This window comes from Ambystoma mexicanum, chromosome 3p (genome assembly GCF_040938575.1).
Source record: "Ambystoma mexicanum isolate Mex_15411 chromosome 3p, UKY_AmexF1_1, whole genome shotgun sequence".
Taxonomy (NCBI): domain Eukaryota; kingdom Metazoa; phylum Chordata; class Amphibia; order Caudata; family Ambystomatidae; genus Ambystoma; species Ambystoma mexicanum.
The window spans coordinates 21,034,186-21,054,724 of record NC_090925.1 but is presented as its reverse complement, the minus strand read 5'-3'; the positions used below and the strand labels follow the sequence as shown (position 1 = coordinate 21,054,724).

The following is a 20,539-nucleotide window of genomic DNA, read 5'->3' as shown; positions in this document are numbered from 1 at the left end:
TGCCAGCAGAGGTACATTCACACACCGGACCCGAGAAGGTGGCTGCCTCGCGCAACGCGTGGCGGTTCAGGTGCTAATATGATCATACCCTGTACCCTGAGCAGTGCCGCTTCCTCCCTCTTTTAAGCCCTGGGATTATTGGCGATATTATTGCCCAATGTATTGGTGCACTCCATTTATCGGCCTTGCAAAGTTGAAGGGCTGCGTCGGCCCTGCCTAAATGTTAACATGGGAAGTGCAGCCACACCACTGCATGTTTGAGGTGAGCACTTAACTCCCATTGGTGGCAGTACCTGACTGATTTGCATATGGCTGGACCCCTTTGGCAATGGTGCAGCCAGGCTGAAAACTGCTGGTGTGGCAGGTTGCCCAGAGCAGTGCAATTGTTCAGATTTATTCAAACCCTTCCACCCATCGCTTGTATTGATATAATGTGTGAGCCCTGCTGCATGGCTATTGGTGAGATTCTTCTAGGGGCATATGTCATTGTTAAGGATGGTCGTAGGTTTCAGCTTGTCTTCAACATTGGGGACAATCCAGAAGCAGGAGAAATGTAGTCGCTCTGCCTGAGCTGTTTACCATTTGTATTTGGGCACAGAGAACCAACCAGAGGCACGCTTTGGGCCAGCAGGCAAACGCCCCAGGCGAGCTACTCATTTATGGTCTTAACTAGTGTAAAAGCTTGTGTACACGGGCTAAAGTGCATAGAGGAGCCTGTGTACATGGGCTAAAGTGCGTAAAGGAGCCTGTGTACACGGGCTAAAGTGCGTAAAGGAGCCTGTGTACACCGGCTAAAGTGCGTAGAGGAGCCTGTGTACATGGGCTAAAGTGCATAAAGGAGCCTGTGTACACGGGCTAAAGTGCGTAAAGTAGCCTGTGTACACAGGCTAAAGTGCATAGAGGAGCCTGTGTACACAGGCTAAAGTGCATAAAGTAGCCTGTGTACATGGGTTAAAGTGTGTAAAGTAGCCTGTGTACACGGGCTAATGTGCGTAAAGTAGCCTGTGTATAAAGTGCGTAAAGGAGCCTGTGTACTCGGGCTAAAGTGCGTAAAGGAGCCTGTGTACTCAGGCTAAAGTGCGTAGAGGAGCCTGTGTACATGGGCTAAAGTGCATAAAGGAGCCTGTGTACACGGGCAAAAGTGCATAGAGGAGCCTGTGTAGACGGGCTAAAGTGCATAAAGGAGCTTGTGTACATGAGCTAAAGTGCGTAAAGGAGCTTGTGTACACGGGCTAAAGTGCCTAAAGTGGCCTGTGTACCCGGGCTCAAGTGCGTAGAGGAGCCTGTGTACACGGGCTAAAGTGCATAAAGGAGCCTGTGTACATGGGTTGAAGTGCATAGAGGAGCCTGTGTACACGGGCTAAAGTGCATAGAGGAGCCTGTGTACACGGGCTAAAATGCGTAAAGTAGCCTGTGTACATGGGCTAAAGTGCATAGAGGAGCCAGTGTACATGGGCTAAAGTGCGTAGAGGAGCCAGTGTACATGGGCTAAAGTGCGTAAAGGAGCCTGTGTACACGGGCTAAAGTGCATAAAGGAGCATGTGTACACGGGCTAAAGTGCGTAAAGTAGCCTGTCTACACAGGCTAAAGTGCGTAAAGGAGCCTGTGTACATGGGCTAAAGTGCGTAAAGTAGCCTGTGTACACGGGCTAAAGTGCGTAAAGGAGTCTGTGTACACGGGCTAAAGTGCGTAAAGTAGCATGTGTACACGGGCTAAAGTGCGTAGAGGAGCCTGTGTACACGGGCTAAAGTGCGTAAAGTAGCCTGTGTACACGGGCTAAAGTGCGTAAAGGAGCTGCCTGTGTACACGGGCTAAAGTTTGTAGAGGGGCCTGTGTACACGGGCTAAAGTGCGTAGAGGGGCCTGTGTACACGGGCCAAAGTACGTAGAGTAGACTGTGTACACGGGCTAAAGTGCGTAGAGGAGCCTGTGTACACAGGCTAAAGTTCGTAAAGTAGCCTGTGTACTCGGGCTAAAGTGCGTAAAGGATCCTGTGTACTCGGGCTAAAGTGCATAGAGGAGCCTGTATACATGGGCTAAAGAGCGTAAAGGAGCCTGTGTACACGGGCTAAAGTGCATAGAGGAGCCTGTGTAGACAGGCTAAAGTGCGTAAAGGAGCCGGTGTACACGGGCTAAAGTGCGTAAAGTAGCCTGTCTACACGGGCTAAAGTGCATAAAGGAGCCTGTGTACACGGGCTAAAGTGCATAAAGGAGCCTGTGTAGACAGGCTAAAGTGCATAAAGGAGCCTGTGTACACGGGCTAAAGTGCGTAAAGGAGCTTGTGTACACGGGCTAAAGTGCGTAAAGTGGCCTGTGTACCCGGGCTAAAGTGCATAGAGGAGCCTGTGTACACAGGCTAAAGTGCATAAAGGAGCCTGTGTACATGGGCTAAAGTGCATAGAGGAGCCTGTGTAGACAGGCTAAAGTGCGTAAAGGAGCCTGTGTACACGGGCTAAAGTGCGTAAAGGAGCTTGTGTACATGGGCTAAAGTGCGTAAAGTAGCCTGTGTACCCGGGCTAAAGTGCGTAGAGGAGCCTGTGTACACGGTCTAAAGTGCATAAAGGAGCCTGTGTACATGGGTTAAAGTGCATAGAGGAGCCTGTGTACACAGGCTAAAGTGCATAGAGGAGCCTGTGTACACGGGCTAAAATGCGTAAAGTAGCCTGTGTACATGGGCTAAAGTGCGTAGAGGAGCCAGTGTACATGGGCTAAAGTGCGTAGAGGAGCCAGTGTACATGGGCTAAAGTGCGTAAAGGAGCCTGTGTACACGGGCTAAAGTGCATAAAGGAGCATGTGTACATGGGCTAAAGTGCGTAAAGTAGCCTGTCTACACAGGCTAAAGTGCGTAAAGGAGCCTGTGTACATGGGCTAAAGTGCGTAAAGGAGCCTGTGTACACGGGCTAAAGTGCGTAGAGGAGCCTGTGTACACAGGCTAAAGTGCGTAAAGTATCCTGTGTACACGGGCTAAAGTGCGTAAAGTAGCCTGTGTACACGGGCTAAAGTGCGTAAAGGAGCTGCCTGTGTACACGGGCTAAAGTTTGTAGAGGGGCCTGTGTACACGGGCTAAAGTGCGTAGAGTAGCCTGTGTACACGGGCTAAAGTGCGTAAAGGAGCATGTGTACACGGGCTAAAGTGCGTAAAGTAGCCTGTGTACTCGGGCTAAAGTGCGTAAAGGAGCCTGTGTACTCGGGCTAAAGTGCGTAGAGGAGCCTGTGTACACGGGCTAAAGTGCGTAAAGTAGTCTGTGTACACGGGCTAAAGTGCGTAAAGTAGCCTGTGTACTTGGGCTAAAGTGCGTAGAGGAGCCTGTGTACATAGGCTAAAGTGCGTAAAGTAGCCTGTGTACACGGGCTAAAGTGCATAAAGGAGCCTGTGTACATGGGCTAAAGTGCGTAAAGTAGCCTGTGTACACGGGCTAAAGTGCGTAGAGGGGCCTGTGTACACGGGCCAAAGTACGTAGAGTAGACTGTGTACACGGGCTAAAGTGTGTAAAGGAGCCTGTGTACACGGGCTAAAGTGCATAAAGTAGCCTGTGTACTCGGGCTAAAGTGCGTAAAGGAGCCTGTGTACTCGGGCTAAAGTGCGTAGAGGAGCCTGTGTACACAGGCTAAAGTGCATAAAGTAGCCTGTGTACTCGGGCTAAAGTGCGTAAAGGATCCTGTGTACTCGGGCTAAAGTGCATAGAGGAGCCTGTGTACACGGGCTAAAGTGCGTAAAGGAGCCTGTGTACACGGGCTAAAGTGCATAGAGGAGCCTGTGTAGACAGGCTAAAGTGCGTAAAGGAGCCTGTCTACACGGGCTAAACTGCGTAAAGGAGCCTGTGTACATGGGCTAAAGTGCATAAAGTAGTCTGTGTACACGGGCTAAAGTGCGTAAAGTAGCCTGTGTACATGGGCTAAAGTGCATAAAGGAGCCTGTGTACACGGGCTAAAGTGCATAAAGGAGCCTGTGTACACGGGCTGAAGTGCGTAAAGGAGCCTGTATACTCGGGCTAAACTGCGTAAAGGAGCCTGTGTACACGGGCTAAAGTGCATAAAGGAGCCTGTGTACACGGGCTAAAGTGCATAAAGGAGCCTGTGTACACGGGCTGAAGTGCGTAAAGGAGCCTGTGTACACGGGCTGAAGTGCGTAAAGGAGCCTGTGTACACGGGCTAAAGTGCATAAAGGAGCCTGTGTACACGGCTAAAGTGCGTAGAGGAGCCTGTGTACACGGGCTAAAGTGCATAAAGGAGCCTGTGTACTCGGGCTAAAGTGCGTAAAGGAGCCTGTATACTCGGGCTAAAGTGCATAGAGGAGCCTGTGTACACGGGCTAAAGTGCGTAAAGTAGTCTGTGTACACGGGCTAAAGTGCGTAAAGTAGCCTTTGTACATGGGCTAAAGTGCGTAAAGGAGCATGTGTACACGGGCTAAAGTGCGTAAAGTAGCCTTTGTACATGGGCTAAAGTGCGTAAAGGAGCATGTGTACACGGGCTAAAGTGCGTAGAGTAGCCTGTGTACACGGGCTAAAGTGCGTAAAGGAGCATGTGTACACGGGCTAAAGTGCGTAAAGTAGCCTGTGTACTCGGGCTAAAGTGCGTAAAGGAGCCTGTGTACTCGGGCTAAAGTGCGTAGAGGAGCCTGTGTACACGGGCTAAAGTGCGTAAAGTAGTCTGTGTACACGGGCTAAAGTGCGTAAAGTAGCCTGTGTACTTGGGCTAAAGTGCGTAGAGGAGCCTGTGTACATAGGCTAAAGTGCGTAAAGTAGCCTGTGTACACGGGCTAAAGTGCATAAAGGAGCCTGTGTACATGGGCTAAAGTGCGTAAAGTAGCCTGTGTACACGGGCTAAAGTGCGTAGAGGGGCCTGTGTACACGGGCCAAAGTACGTAGAGTAGACTGTGTACACGGGCTAAAGTGTGTAAAGGAGCCTGTGTACACGGGCTAAAGTGCATAAAGTAGCCTGTGTACTCGGGCTAAAGTGCGTAAAGGAGCCTGTGTACTCGGGCTAAAGTGCGTAGAGGAGCCTGTGTACACAGGCTAAAGTGCATAAAGTAGCCTGTGTACTCGGGCTAAAGTGCGTAAAGGATCCTGTGTACTCGGGCTAAAGTGCATAGAGGAGCCTGTGTACACGGGCTAAAGTGCGTAAAGGAGCCTGTGTACACGGGCTAAAGTGCATAGAGGAGCCTGTGTAGACAGGCTAAAGTGCGTAAAGGAGCCTGTCTACACGGGCTAAACTGCGTAAAGGAGCCTGTGTACATGGGCTAAAGTGCATAAAGTAGTCTGTGTACACGGGCTAAAGTGCGTAAAGTAGCCTGTGTACATGGGCTAAAGTGCATAAAGGAGCCTGTGTACACGGGCTAAAGTGCATAAAGGAGCCTGTGTACACGGGCTGAAGTGCGTAAAGGAGCCTGTATACTTGGGCTAAACTGCGTAAAGGAGCCTGTGTACACGGGCTAAAGTGCATAAAGGAGCCTGTGTACACGGGCTAAAGTGCATAAAGGAGCCTGTGTACACGGGCTGAAGTGCGTAAAGGAGCCTGTGTACACGGGCTGAAGTGCGTAAAGGAGCCTGTGTACACGGGCTAAAGTGCATAAAGGAGCCTGTGTACACGGCTAAAGTGCGTAGAGGAGCCTGTGTACACGGGCTAAAGTGCATAAAGGAGCCTGTGTACTCGGGCTAAAGTGCGTAAAGGAGCCTGTATACTCGGGCTAAAGTGCATAGAGGAGCCTGTGTACACGGGCTAAAGTGCGTAAAGTAGTCTGTGTACACGGGCTAAAGTGCGTAAAGTAGCCTTTGTACATGGGCTAAAGTGCATAGAGGAAGACATTTTCAGAGTGTTAATATAGTATATGGTATATTTTAATGTGATTTATCTTAATACACATTCTTTTCTTTTTTCAAAATAAGAATTCAAAATATAAACAGTAGACATCAGATGATAATATAATGTAAATTAAAGTAAAAGTTTAAAAGGTACATGAAGAATATTATTGATATGATACATACCAAGAAATAGTACAGTGAATAGTTACATAAGTACATTTGAACTATGCTCACGTTATCTGTGAGATACAGAAGATACTGTAGGTTGTCATTCATACAGTGCGAGCACCATATATCCCAAGGCAACAGCTCCCTCTAGCGGTGACAAAAGGCTCTCACAGAGTGCCAGGAGAGGCCAAGATTCCTTCCCCCCTCGTAAAATGGCACGCAGCCCAGTGTAACGCGCCTTCCCATCATCTCTCCGATTGGGCACAGGTGGGTCTGCGGGTTCCCTTTGCAGCACTTGGGCAAGCAGGAGTTCCACGGCCAGTTGCAGGCTGCACTGAAGCTGCCCAGGCGGAGTTGTGTATAGCAGGCTAGGCCAGTGCAGGGACAGGACTGGGCCTGTTTGCAGCACGTGACATTGCCAACCAGTATTTCTGCTCGCCGGGTTACACTCTGGTGAAAGTAGACATGGGCTAAGTCTGGGCCTCCCCCCTGCAAGACAGCACTGGCTGGCATTTGGGATGATCTTCACGCAACAGGAGTCTGAGTGCCCACTTACCAGTCATGTAGTGATGGCACCGGGCCGCACCCGACCGTGGAGGAGGAGGGCAGGAGGGAGTGTAGCGGAGAGGCCTGTGAGAACCATATTCACATGCAGGCGAGGGCTAGACCCAAAGCCAGCACACAATGCTTGTGCCCGAACAAGTTCGGGGAACAGAATGAACCCATAATTACCTTTTGGTCTTTGGGGACAACCTTAATGGCGATTAAAGCCATCAAGAGCTGGGCGTTTATTGTTGCGAGTGTGTATCTGTGCTCTGAAATCAGCAGGGGTCCAAGCCATGTCCATTATGCACACGCTCCCTTTTGCCCTACCTAATAAACAGGATTGGATGGGCCCTTTCAGTGCTCTGTATGGCTGCCTCCCTCGCGACGTCAGCATCCTGGTCATGTAGCACAGCCAGCTAAGCACCCGCCCCTGGTATCTGTGTGGCAGGTTCCAATCCCGGCAGGGTCAACTCAGCCTTTCATCATTTCTGAGGTCATACATTGAGTACCTCTCTGCGGGACCGCTGCTATAAGAAATATATGGTTATTATCCTTGTGCAATGCCTCCGGCCTCGGAGAATGTGATGACATCTCCACAGCCAGGTGGTACTGGACTCTGATGTTAGACCCTCATCCTGCTCTTCAGCTGCAGGGCAGGGCAGGGCAAGCCCCTAGCTACGTAGCCTAAGACATTAAGCCATAATTACCTGGAGGGGTCTGTCATCTGAGCCAGATCACAGAATCCATGTTTGTCCATAAGTTTAAGATGGCTATTGGAGGAGACAGGTGATTCTTTCTCGGGGTCCAGTGCTTTGGAGCTGTGTCCACACCCCCAATCACGCCTACATTTAAAATACTGTTTTTAGAGTAACTTCCATCAATACTTGTATTACATACCGTGCGCTGTGGCGGGCCAGAGAGAGGGCACAGCCTCTGACTTTCCATTGTAAAATAGCTTTATTTAACAAAAGATAGAAACTCCGATATTTCCCTAAACTGTGGGTGTTCCCTATCTGACTAACTAAGGTGCTCGTCCGTCATCGGGGCAAGTCCCAAATATGGTTCAGTCCGCTGTCCACAGCTCCTCTATTCTGGTCCTACCACTATAATAACAATTTAAGGACAGGGCGAGGACTCCCTTCTCCTGTAGTCTGGATGGTCCCCAAGTGCAGCTCAAGGCGGCACTCGTAGACATCTTTCTGCCACGACTCATCAGACTATACAGGTCGTCTGCTGCACTCTCCCACTCCTCAATATGGTTCTCTACTTGCTTTCTCTTCTTTCTCTCTTGCTCTTTCAATTATACTTCACCCTTCATAGAATCTCTCAACAGCTTTCTCTTTACTCTCACAACAGTCGTTCCTGACTTTTGCATTTTCCTTTTTCTCTTATTGAACACAAACTGTCAAGTTCCAACACTCTTTCTCACTTCCTTTTACTTCTTCTTAACTGGAATTAGGAGTAATGTTTATCACTCTTTCTCTGTAATTTTCCTATTTAGTTTTGACTGAGACGAGTAGGAAGGTTCCAATAATGATTGACACTCCTTCTTGGTATTTTTATAAATTGTTCTCGACTATGCCACGTAGGCATGTTTCAGTAGCGTTTGCTATTCTCTCTCTGTATCTTTAAGTGTTCCTGTGGACTTAGACGACTGTGTGGGTCCCAGTAATGCGTATTATTCTCTCTCTTTATCTTCAAAGCTTCCTATGGACTGAGACAAGTATGCGTGTTCCAGTAACGCATATTGATTTGGATTGATTTATTATTTATTTTATGTGCTTGTAGAGCGCCGAAAGCCCGCAGGCACCAGGGCGCGTGACATAGAACATATAAATTACATACAGGACTTAAAAACTCTCTGACCTGAGCTGACTAGATATCTGTGTGCTGGGGTCCTCTAATTGAAAAGGTGTGTTTTAAGGCTCTTTCTAAAGGCCCGGTAGCTTGGTTCAAGTCAGAGAATTAGGGGTAGGTTGTTCCAATCCTTTGCTGCCAAAACAGGGGAGGCCCTGCCCGAGCCTGTTGCTCGGCTGTGGGGAAGCAGTGTGATCCTGCCTTGCGCCTCATATCTCAATGAACGATTCGGCATGTATCGTGAGATCTTGTGCCGTACAAGCACCTATGCACTAGTGCCAGGGCTTTGAACTGGATCTTATCTTTGATCTTGAGCCAGTGCAGTGCGTTCCTGTCCGTGGAAATATGACCACTTTTCTTCTTGCTCTTAATTATTCACACCGCATTATTTTCCAAGACTTGGCATCTCTTGATGCAGTTCTTGGTGGCCCCGAGCATGAGGGAGTTTCCATAGTCTAAACAGGACAATATGGTTGTTCTGGCGATCGTGGAGCTGTTCTTCTCGCTCAAGAACGGGCGGATGGATCTAAGTAAGCAGAGGTAATAAGAATTGTTCTTGTGCAGGTAGTGAACCTGCGCCTCTCCCCTCAGGGATGCTTCCATGGTCATTCCGAGGGTTTTATCCTGCTCTAACACCTGAATGCGTGTGCCCTTGATGTGAAAAGCCTCATATTCTGGCCTTAGCTTGGCTTAGGCTTGCCGGGTGCCAAAGATCCTCATCTCCATCCTTTTACTGTTGAGGCACTTTCAGTTGGCCTCCATCCGATTCTCAATTATGTTGTACAATGTTGAGATTTTGTCACTGTGCTTCAGATAGTCGCCCTCCAGCTCAACCACCATCTGGGTATCATCTACGTAGTTAGTGAGAAAGGCCCTGCCGCTTTCCAGTAATTCGCACAGGCATCGCATATACAAGTTGAAAAGGAGAGGCGATAGGCTAGCCCCTTGTGGCACCCCATACCTTATGTGGGCTGCCTTGGAGTATTTTCCACCCCAATGCATTTTTGCCTCTCTGTCGTCTAAAAAAGAAGCCAGCCATGCCAGTGCTTCCTTGGAGCGGGCAGCCGTTTTGTCCAGAACCGGTTGTAATAGTTGGTGGTCTACTAGGTCCAATGCCGCGCTCAGGTCCAGGAGCATTAGAAGCCCTGTCTTACCCTTATCTAGAACACTAAGCATGTGGCTCTGTAAATCCAGCATGCCGGTCTCCGTACTGTGTGTAGCACGAAAGCCTGAGTGTTGGTCATACAGAATGGAATTAGCTTCGACATGCGTCTGAAGTTGACCAGTTGCTATTTTGTCCGGGACTTTAAGCAGGAAGTTGCAATTGGTGACATGACGCACATTTCCCGGATCCTTGGGATCTAGGCCTGGCTTCTTTGTAAGGGGGATGATGGTGACTGCTTTAATGCTCTTGGGTACAGTGCCTTCTTTCAATGATGCATTGAGGTGGGCTTCATGGTGGCAAGCACTCTGACCATCTCTTCCTCTGATATGTGATGGAAGTGAAAGTTGACTACTTCCCGCTGCTTGGGTTCTCCGACAGATGTGGGTGCCGCTCTATTGGATGTCGCCCTGGCCGATATTATGGTGTCCCTGGCTTTCTGAATTTTAAGAGCGAATGCCTTTTGCATCATCTCGCAGTCTTCCTGCGTAGCGTGCAAAGGGGGGGACAAGGCCTTGGGTTTCTCTGTGGACTTTAAGATGTGAAATAATTTGCGTGTAGAGTTAGGCGCGGATGCTGTCAGTTCATTGTAGTGTTCTTTTTGGCCTCTGTGATTCCTTCTCTATAGCACCTTCCAGTGCTTTTCCATTGGTCTTTATTGGTGAGTGTCAGGTGTTTAAGCCACTTCCTTTCCAAACCCTGTTTCTCCATTTTGAGTTTGGTTAGCTCGCTGGAAACCATTTCTGGTGGTTACTGTTTTCTCTTTCCAGGTTCGATTGAAGCGCTGCAAGCTGCTCCACTAGCTCTAAGACCAAGTTGGAGTATTGCAGTATTGCAGTAGCATATCCTCACATGAGTCCCCTTCCTGGAATTTCTCCTGTATCTTATTCAGGCATTGTTCCAGTTGTGCAGGCCCTATGCTTTAAAAATTCCTACTTTGGACCTTTTCGGTGGATTGGTGGCTTTTTTATGGGGGTAGCTCAATTGTGTGTCAAAGATAACTTTAAAGTGGTCAGACCAGATGCAGGGCGATGTCGCCAACATCTGTGCCTCAAGGTTTTGAGTTATTATCCAGTCTAGCTGGTTTCCCTTGGCTGTTGTGGGCTCCTTGTTTATAACCTTGAAATCGATGTTGTTCAAGGTTTTCTCGAGATTATTCCATCTCATTCCCCTCCCGGGTCTCTCGTTTTCCCCCTCACCTGAGGTTTATAGGGGTAACGTTGCCAGGGTCCTGTGAGGACTGAGGAATCCCTCTTTTTGTGTCAGGGTGTCTTCACTCGCTGATAACAGACCAGCTCGTTGCTTGACTGCCTCCTCTTTGCTTCGTTCTTTGTCTGCTTCGCTTCTGTGTTTTCTGCACTGTTTATGGACCAAAGGGTCCAACGCATCTCTTCTGTGGTCACTCCACCATCCTCCCTTTTGGGATCAGGACATCTCACGGTACGTCTGCCCTTTAGTGTTTTCACTCTCTTCCCTTTCCCAACACACCATGCTTGTTATTTGCTTTGGTTCTCTCTGTCTTCCTGCGCGCTCTGTCCCCACTTTCAGTTGTGGCGTGGCTTCACCTTTCCAAAGCGTTGCGTTGGTATTCTCTCCTGGTCCACGACTCCATCAGCTGGGTAGCACCAACTGATTTGAACTTCTCTGTCCTTCTCTCTCTCTGAGGGCCCCTCCTTCCATTTCTATGATGTCCTGCTGGGCCTTCCCTTAGCTTTGGCATAAGTCCTTCTTCTTTTTCAATTGTTCATTCATTATAGCTCGAATGATCGTCTTTGTCCCAGTTTCTCACATAGATCTGAAAGGTATACTTGGTTGACAATAACATACTGACTTGTTCTTCATGGCTTCCTTCAAAAGATCTTGTAAAAGAGGGTATGATGATCTTGTGTTTAGAGAGTTCCTCACTGGCAAGGGAGTCCTTGTCCCCAAAGGGAGAGTCTCTCCCAGTGAGGTCCCGCTTGCCTCTTCCTTTTAGGAGGGTGTTGCATAGCGGGCTCACCTCCCTCGCCTCACATGGAAAGGTTCCGCTTTTGGGGAGAAGTGACAGAATCATCCCCTGATTCGTCGCAGCGTCCATTGTTTAAGGAGGACTCCCTTTGCAAAGATGCTAAACCAATGTAACCCCTCATTGCCACATCTTCCAAGCTGCACATGTCATGTATGTTATGTTACGCTTGTCTATAGGGTAGTGCGCCGTAAACTATTCATGTTGTGTCATGTTGTGAACTGATTATTTTGCGTTTTTGAACAGGTGATGCGAATACCAGTTCTGATTTGTCGCTGAAGAAAAAGAGAAGGACGAGCCAAGATGTGGCAGAGATGCAGGGCAGCAATGAGTGGGAAAGCCGGCGCTGGCCCAACCCAGGTCAGGAGGAATCCCAGCTAGCTGTGCGCCTCCAGGCGCTACACAGGCTAAGCCATTCACCTCTTCACTCTTCAAGCTTTTGCCCTTATAAGCAGCAGTTTTAATATGTGTTGTTTGTTTGGCAGGATTTCTATTTCACAGTTGCGACAGTGCTTTGAGGCAGGAAGCGGAGTATGGCCCAGGTTTAAAGGAGGCGCATGCCTCAGAAGCTGAAGAGAGTCCTTCCGGCCCCCTCTCAGGTAAGCTGTCCCTGAAGCATTTTAATTTCTGGGTCCAGTTGAAGGGCCCCTGGTAGATGCAATGGGACAAATCTGAACAGTGGTTACATTGATGCCAGTAATAGGAAGACATTGGGACTCATTACGAGTCAGTCGGTCCGGAAATAACGGTTGTGGTAAACCCGCCGCCACCGTTGTTTCCGGACCGACTGATCTCGAGTCCTGCAGGCGGGAGGTGATGTTCCCGCCAGATCTGACCTGGCGGGTTTAACACCAACGCACCTGCAGGCGGACGTGGAAACACTGGCTCCATCACGAGATGGTGACGGTGTTTCCACTTCCCCATTTCCATTGAATCCTATGGGACTCAATGGGAATGGGGATTTACCGAATCCCGCCTCCGGAATTCCCGGGACACCAGGGTCCTAATGCCCTGGTAATTGCGGGAATCACGGAGGTGGAATGGTAATACGAGTCCGGCGGTAACCTGCCGGAATTTCAGGCACGGTTACCGCTGGACTCGTAAAGTTCCCATGTATTGCTTGCTAGCAGGTTTACAAAGCAGTTTAAAAACTCAACGTTTAAAACCATAGAAAGTTAATTATACTAAAGTGACTTATTTTAATATGCCACCCGTTTATATAACCTTGCATCTCAAGAGCGGGGAAATGGGGTTGCTTCCTGCAAAGGAATTGACTGTCACCCAAGGAACAACTCACAAAACCTGCGTGCAAGTCTGAAGGTCGATGAACGGGGTAACCCTCAGCCACTCGGGGAGGCTAGAGCTCACCTGACCTGCCCCACTAAAACTCCAATGCATGCACAGGAAGGGCGCATGAGAAAAACCACCAGGGCCAGTCCCCTGCCCGTCCTGGCAGCCACCAAGCCACTCTTCTAGATTTGCGGGACCGCTTCTGCCCTGTTTTGTTTACCTTCAACTGCAGCTTCCAATTCTCTTAATTTGCTACTGTCAGCTGCTGTGGTGGCCCGCCTCCGGTCAACGGGGCAGGCCACAGATCGTGTCGGTGTCACCCGACACGGCAACGATACGCCGCGTCCACGCAGCGTAGTGGAAGCAGGGTTCACCCTCGTTGCTCACGAGGCGGGGGGTCACCCCAGCCATGGCAGCCTAGGCACTGGGGGCACCCAGGCAAAGGCCGCCAACCGGGCCGTGACCATGCGGCAGGAGGCCCCACAAGAACCATACAGACACAAGTTGCCGCTTCCTGGGGCTCTGCTGCACTGCCCTCTGCATGCCACCAGAGCCCCTGTTATTAGAGAGGCCTCATGCCATCGTCATGACGCACTCTCGCCTCCAGACACTAGACCAACACACAACAGCTGCCTCGAACAGTGTCACTGGCACCCCCTCTCCCAGGCTGCTGATTACAATGGTGGCCACCACCATTGCAAATATATGAGTTCTACTTGGCTGGCGTTGCACTATTTTTAACCTCTTGAACATGGCAGCAGTTTCATGAGTCAACACAGCAAGCGTAGTCCTTCAACTAAACAGGAAAGGTGGTGATAACAATCGCTTTCTCTAGTCCTACTGTTATGTTTACTACGTCCTCGTGTGGGCAGGAGTAGTGGACACTAAAGCAGGACAGCAGCAGTGGACAGACTAGCAGTGCTGTAGTGTTGCTTTTGTGTTCAGAGCTGTCATCATGATGCACTCATGATGCATCGTGGAAAAATGAAACACAAATGCAATGCACCACAAAAGTGAGAAAGACATCAGTCTTCCAGCAGGGGCAAAACACGAGCTAAAAGTATCCTTTCCAAATCTCCCCCCAAGTAAGACAGCCCTTCTTGCACCAAAATAATGGCTGATGCTGTAACACCACAGAGCAGTTTGATGGCACCAGGGCCCTCCTCTAATATGTCTCTTCAAGAGCTCTGACAGAGAGTTGGATTTAGTTCCAACCGACCTAAAAATGAGCATCAGACAGACGCCCAAAGGCCCTGCCAGAGATCTGCCTAGAACTCCTATGCTGGGCGCAGCCCCTTGGGGTTCTAAGGCCTGCCTGGCGTCATGCATTCCAAAAGAACATCTATGCCCCCCAAAAGTGGAACACGTTCTGCCCCCACTCAAACCCATTGGTGGATCTCTGGCCTGGCAGTGGAGAGTTTAACCAATCATGTCCCATTTCACTCGAGAGGACGATGAAAAGGCGAACCACAATGCAATGCTAAAAAACGAGCCTAGTAACTCACTTATCAGCAGGCTGGGCACACACTCGAGTTCCTACATGGCTGCCGAATGTTCTGGTAGCATGTGTCAGGCTGTGCTACAGAGGCTCGATTAGCGCAGTCAGCATTCCGCTGCTTTCTGTTCGCATCATGAACTCTATCATTATTATAAGGGTATCACGTGGCTTTATCCACAGGAAGTACTTGGTGGTATTTTACATCGAAAACTATGGGTATTTATGGGTTAAAGAGTAAAAAGGGGGGATTTGGTAGGGTTAGTAGTGAAGGGGAGTGATAGGTTAACACCCAATATTTTAAAAAGCCAGAAGTGCCCCTTCCAGGAGAAATGGGCAGGCATGTTACAGGAGGAAGGTGGGGGTATCACTGGATAAATAAAGGGGCAACGGGTGCATCTCCCCCACTTTTGCCCGGGGTGCAGAAGGGCATACAGCCCATGAGGTGGCGGGGAACCAGATACACACCGATGGCCTGCCCACCAGCGGCAGTGTGAGAAAAGGGCAGACGGCAACAGTGATGGGGGGGGATAAGGGGCGTGGCTCAATGGGGCATGGAAAGAGGGCCCTGGTCCCTAATAGGGCCCAGCAAAGACCCACATTCCTTCATCGTCTCTTATCTCACACCTGACTCCAGTGTTGCCATGACTGATACATGGCCCGTGCTTCAATCATTGGTGGTTTTACACGTTTCCGACACTGTCATAGGCTTTTTGTAGCAATTGTGAAATCTGTCGATATTCCCATTTCCGATAATATTAATTTGTTTTTCATGGTCTGGAAAGCCAAAATGTGTATGTTTGTGGGTTTGTGGCTTGGCGAAGTGTTGGCGTATGGGAGGCAAAGGCACATGAGAGGCGAAAGGCGAAGGCACATGGGAGGCGAAAGGCGAAGGCACATGGGAGGCGAAAGGGGAAGGCACATGGGAGGCGAAAGGGGAAGGCACATGGGAGGCGAAAGGGGAAGGCACATGGGAGGCGAAAGGGGAAGGCACATGGGAGGCGAAAGGGGAAGGCACATGGGAGGCGAAAGGCGAAGGCACATGGGAGGCGAAAGGGGAAGGCACATGGGAGGCGAAAGGCGAAGGCACATGGGAGGCGAAAGGCGAAGGCACATGGGAGGCGAAAGGGGAAGGCACATGGGAGGCGAAAGGCGAAGGCACATTGGAGGCGAAAGGCGAAGGCACATGGGAGGCGAAGGCACATGGGAGGCGAAAGGCGAAGGCACATGGGAGGCGAAAGGGGAAGGCACATGGGAGGCGAAAGGCGAAGGCACATGGGAGGCGAAAGGGGAAGGCACATGGGAGGCGAAAGGGGAAGACACATAGGAGGCGAAAGGCACATGGGAGGCGAAAGGCAAATGGGAGGCGCAAGGGCAAGGCACATGGGAGGCGAAAGGCGAAGGCGTGTGGAAGGCGAAGGTGATGGCACATGGGAGGCGAAAGGCGAAGGCGTGTGGAAGACGAAAGGGGAAGGCACATGGGAGGCGAAAGGGGAAGGCACATGGGAGGCGAAAGGCGAAGGCACATGGGAGGCGAAAGGCGAAGGCGTGTGGAAGGCGAAGGTGATGGCACATGGGAGGCGAAAGGCGAAGGCGTGTGGAAGGCGAAGGCGAAGGCGTGTGGAAGGCGAAGGTGATGGCACATGGGAGGCGAAAGGCGAAGGCACATGGGAGGCGAAAGGCGAAGGCGTGTGGAAGGCGAAAGGGGAAGGCACATGGGAGGCGAAAGGTGAAGGCACATGGGAGGCGAAAGGGGAAGGCACATGGGAGGCGAAAGGCGAAGGCACATGGGAGGCGAAAGGTGAAGGCGCATGGGAGGCGAAGGCGCATGGGAGGCGAAAGGGGAAGGCGCATGGGAGGCGAAAGGCGAAGGCGCATGGGAGGCGAAAGGGGAAGGCACATGGGAGGCGAAAGGCGAAGGCACATGGGAGGCGAAAGGCGAAGGCACATGGGAGGCGAAAGGCGAAGGCACATGGGAGGCGAAAGGCGAAGGCACATGGGAGGTGAAAGGCGAAGGCACATGGGAGGCGAAAGGCGAAGGCGCATGGGAGGCGAAAGGCGAAGGCGCATGGGAGGCGAAAGGGGAAGGCACATGGGAGGCGAAAGGCGAAGGCGCATGGGAGGCGAAAGGTGAAGGCGTGTGGAAGGCGAAGGTGATGGCACATGGGAGGCGAAAGGGGAAGGCACATGGGAGGCGAAAGGCGAAGGCGCATGGGAGGCGAAAGGCGAAGGCACATGGGAGGCGAAAGGCAAATGGGAGGCGCAAGGGCAAGGCACATGGGAGGCGAAAGGTGAAGGCACATGGGAGGCGAAGGTGATGGCACATGGGAGGCGAAGGTGATGGCAGGTATCATTGCAGAAGTTTGCAGTGTTGCCATGTAAAGAGGTGGGACAGGCATTGCTAGTACTCTGTTATGAAATATGCTCGCTGCCCAATGTCATTTATGTATTGTTATGTATTGCATTTATTTTACGCCCAAACCCAAGGGTACCACGGCGGATTTTACAAGTATGCCCAGGGACGCAGTGTATGTACATAGCTCGAGGTAAACCTAATGGCTATCTAGCGGGTAGGTTTAGGATCTTGCAGTCCTTCTGGGCATAGCCTAGGGGTTTTTGCAGAGAGTTATCTGGGCTGGGCAGTGCTCAGCTGTTGCCTTACTAGGCATGCGTCGTGGAGTTAGTATTTGTTAAAGAGCCAGGTTTTGGGAAGTTTCTTCAATTTGTTCAAGGAGGGCTCGTTAATGATTAATGATCAATATTAAATAATCGAAAATCTAGAATTCTTCTTTTCACCTTTCATATGGAGCCTTTCCAAAAAGCATAAATCTACCTTTAAGGTATTTCTAACAAATGGTACCTCTGAGGAAATGAAATGCAATGCCGGGTATATCAGCAAGTTTACAGTAAAATGAATTCTGTTCTTTGCTTCCCTCCAGTGCGATCATAGGATAATGGGGGTGGTTTAGACTTCTTCACAACGTCCGCCCTCTGTAGGTAGTGTCTGTCCCTCTGGAAAAGGCTATGCATGCTGGTTTACAGAAGAACAAGCACAAGCATTCTTTCCTTCTATAATTATGTCACCCAAAGATGCTTATTTTCATAATAGGAAATGTCTTTATGAAACCAGACCCTCCATTCATCGCCAAGGTGGAAGAGAACCACTGTGCAGACTTTCAGGGGCCCGAGAGGAAGGAAGGCGTTGCTTCAGCCGCAGGTGAGAAAGGAGCCTCCTTATGCCTTCCTTATGTGACGACAGGTCGAGACACCTGCTTAACTGAGGCCATCATTGTGCTCTTGGGCCCTCTTTCCAGGCTCCTTCAAAGCCTTCTGAAGATAATACTAGGCCAGCCCTAGGCCCTCTATCGGATTCCATTTCATCCTGTTTGTTTCATGCTCAGGGAGAATGTGTGTGTGTGTCTATATATATATATATATATATATATATATATATATATATATATATATATATATATATGTATATTCCCTGAAAAAACTTTAGTTAAAGTTTAGTTAAATTGACCAAATTTATTGCAACAAAACACCTGAAATTCAGCACATTCGGGAAGTCATGACCAGTTTAACTCAGAACACTCCCTTTGATGTCCCCCGTAGTGCCATGTCCCCATAATGCCATTTTGTCATTGTGAATCCCTTCTCCTACAACATATATGTGCTCTTGGTGTTTTGTTACGGCAATGCATGGAGTTAAGCCAGTCATGACTTCCCCAATGCGCTGAATTCTAGGGGTTTTGGTGTAACACATTTGGTCAACTTAACTGCACCTTAACTAAAGCCCTTTCAGTGAATTTCAAGGGTTTTGTTGTACCATAGATTTTCTTCTGCGCCAATGCCCATGGCTTTTGGCCATGGCAATCGGCCATGGCTTTCATCTGTACCCACTGTATATTTTACAACACACTACCAGGCCACTCGCCATGGCCTTCTGTCATGGCCACTGTATATTGTACAACTTTTTATTTTTATTTTTTTATTATGTGCCAAAATTCAAAGAACCTTTCACATTTCTATATATAAAAAAATCATTAAAAAAAATGGATGTTTATTTTTGATTTGTAGCGCGCTCCAGGTACCTGAAGGCTTAAGGGCAGAAAGACATGAAATAGAACAAAACGAACAAATGTTACATAAAAGAAGACTAGAGAATGGGAGAGTCTTTAATTTCTTCTTGAACACGTCAGTCGACTCAATGGTTCTGATGGCAGGAGGCAAGGCGCTCCATGCCAACGGAGCTGCTATATTGAAGGCTCCATTTCGGACTTGGTTGGTTTTGCAACGGGTGGTTTTTATAAGGATCGTATTGTCAGATCTTAGGGATATAGAACTATCCTTTTTTTTTACATTACTTTTCCTTCATCAAAAAAATCAAATAAAACAATAAAAGAAACAAAGAAGGAACATGTTTGTCCAAGAATCTTTACCATACTGCAAGTCCATAATTCTCTAATTAAGCATTCCGACTCTAACTTCCCTTTCTCCTATAAATTTAATTTACACCACATTTTAAAAAGGACCATGTTCCTATGACTATTACCGGTGAACTTGAAAATAATCCAAAAAGGTTCTGATTTTATCCTATTCAATTCAAGCGTGAACCCACTAGAGATGCCTCCTGCAGATGCCTCCATGGGAGATGCCTTGTGAAAGAACGTGCCTCTTAGCTTCCAGCATTTCTTCACTTCTGCACAGTCGGTGCCATCTTCAGCTCTTAGGGATGTCTGCTCTACGGCCAGTGACTGATCAACCAAAATAAAACAATGCATCTCCTCAATGAAGGTGAAGGGGCCCGTTAGATACTTCTGGGGGCGCTGACATATTCAATGAGTTCAGATGGTCAAAGTGGAGGCCCCCAATACCATAATCTAAGCTTGTTCTTAAATCCTCTCATGATGATATTTGCGTCACCCTCCCAGCACAGTGCCCAGCCGACTTTCTCAAAGAGACTTTCCACCTGATGCACATAGGCCCTCGTTAATGCTTTACCTCTGACTGACATTTTTTTCTACTAAATTCAGTGCAGGGGACATAGGGTCTTTATGCACTTTATATCTAATAGTCCCTTTCGCTGTAATAACAGACCCTTCCTTGATGTAAACCCTTGCTGTATCCTCAGTGCGAGGCAGAGCGAGTAGGGACCTCCATACCTTCCCCAAGTCATATCTGTCATGTGGGTGGCTTCTAGACCATACAGAGTGGAAGCCACTATAGGAGGAGTCCTTCGATACTATACACCACAATTTGTCCAGCGTAGGCCCTGAGTATCGCATTTCGGGCTACTATATTGCAAGGTTTTTTGTTTTATAGTTCATTACCAACTTTTAAAATATTCACCATAATGAAACATTTACTAAACATTTAAAGACATTAAAAATCGTTTCAACCTCCATACATTTCCCATCTTATGGAATAAAATGTTTTTCTTTGCTAAATTCATTTGTCCTTTTTTATCAAAAGTTTTGAATCGTCCTTGCATTCGCTTTTGTCAAGGTTATTCAAAGTGTACTTAGCTAAAAGCTTAATGGCAATGAGCACAGCGCTATTCAGCCAAGAGACCTTCCAATGTTTCTAAATAAGCTGTTGAAGCGAAGGTTAGTTTCGTAACAGTTCCATTTGACATTACATTTCACCAATCCTCAGCATTTAGATTCGGTCTCTTTAAAAGTTCTGATCCAAGATGGGTAGTTCTTAAAACAGTTCATTTTTTGCAATATAGCACCAGATGTTTTAGTGTTTCTTTTGCTAGTTCACAAAATCTGCAATCTACGTCCGGATTCATATCATTCTTTTTTATGTTAGCTACGGATTTAGTTTGAAATAAAATCATCCGGAATTTCACTTCCTGCATGGAAAATTTTGGAGGTATTTCGGGAGAGTGTTGACTGCTCTTGCTTCAAAGGCTACTTGCTCCATACATATATGTAGCGCTCTCTGGTCTGAGTTTTCGCACCAGTCTTGGTTCCAGAGCTTCTTTTTTACCGCATTAGGGTTTTCGATCAGCTGGGCTTGATCTGCTTGTAGTTGCTTTAGCATATTTGCACAGGTTTGTTTCCATTTACCTGGTATGGATTTGTTCTGATGCTTTCCATTTGTGCGAAGAATTCGAAATTGAGGTAAATCGTCTGCTCCTAGTACCTTCCTGTAGACTGTGAGCATGTTCCACATCACTTTGGCATTGATTGATGTTAATCCAAGTTCA

At 48.6% G+C, this 20,539-nt stretch overlaps 1 protein-coding gene across 4 annotated transcripts in view; it reads left to right on the top strand.

Annotated features, from left to right (window-relative positions):
• The window catches only part of LOC138580084 (zinc finger protein 282-like), a 297,623-nt gene that overhangs the window by 123,888 nt on the left and 153,196 nt on the right, over nt 1–20,539 (top strand). For 3 of the 4 annotated variants that reach the window (XM_069650346.1, XM_069650347.1, XM_069650349.1), the window contains exons 4-6: nt 11,784–11,897; nt 12,023–12,136; nt 17,432–17,539. In XM_069650346.1, the coding sequence (XP_069506447.1) occupies nt 11,784–11,897; nt 12,023–12,136; nt 17,432–17,539 (336 nt within the window). The remainder of the gene's footprint in view (nt 1–11,783; nt 11,898–12,022; nt 12,137–17,431; nt 17,540–20,539) is intronic. The other variant, XM_069650348.1, reaches the window with a different exon arrangement.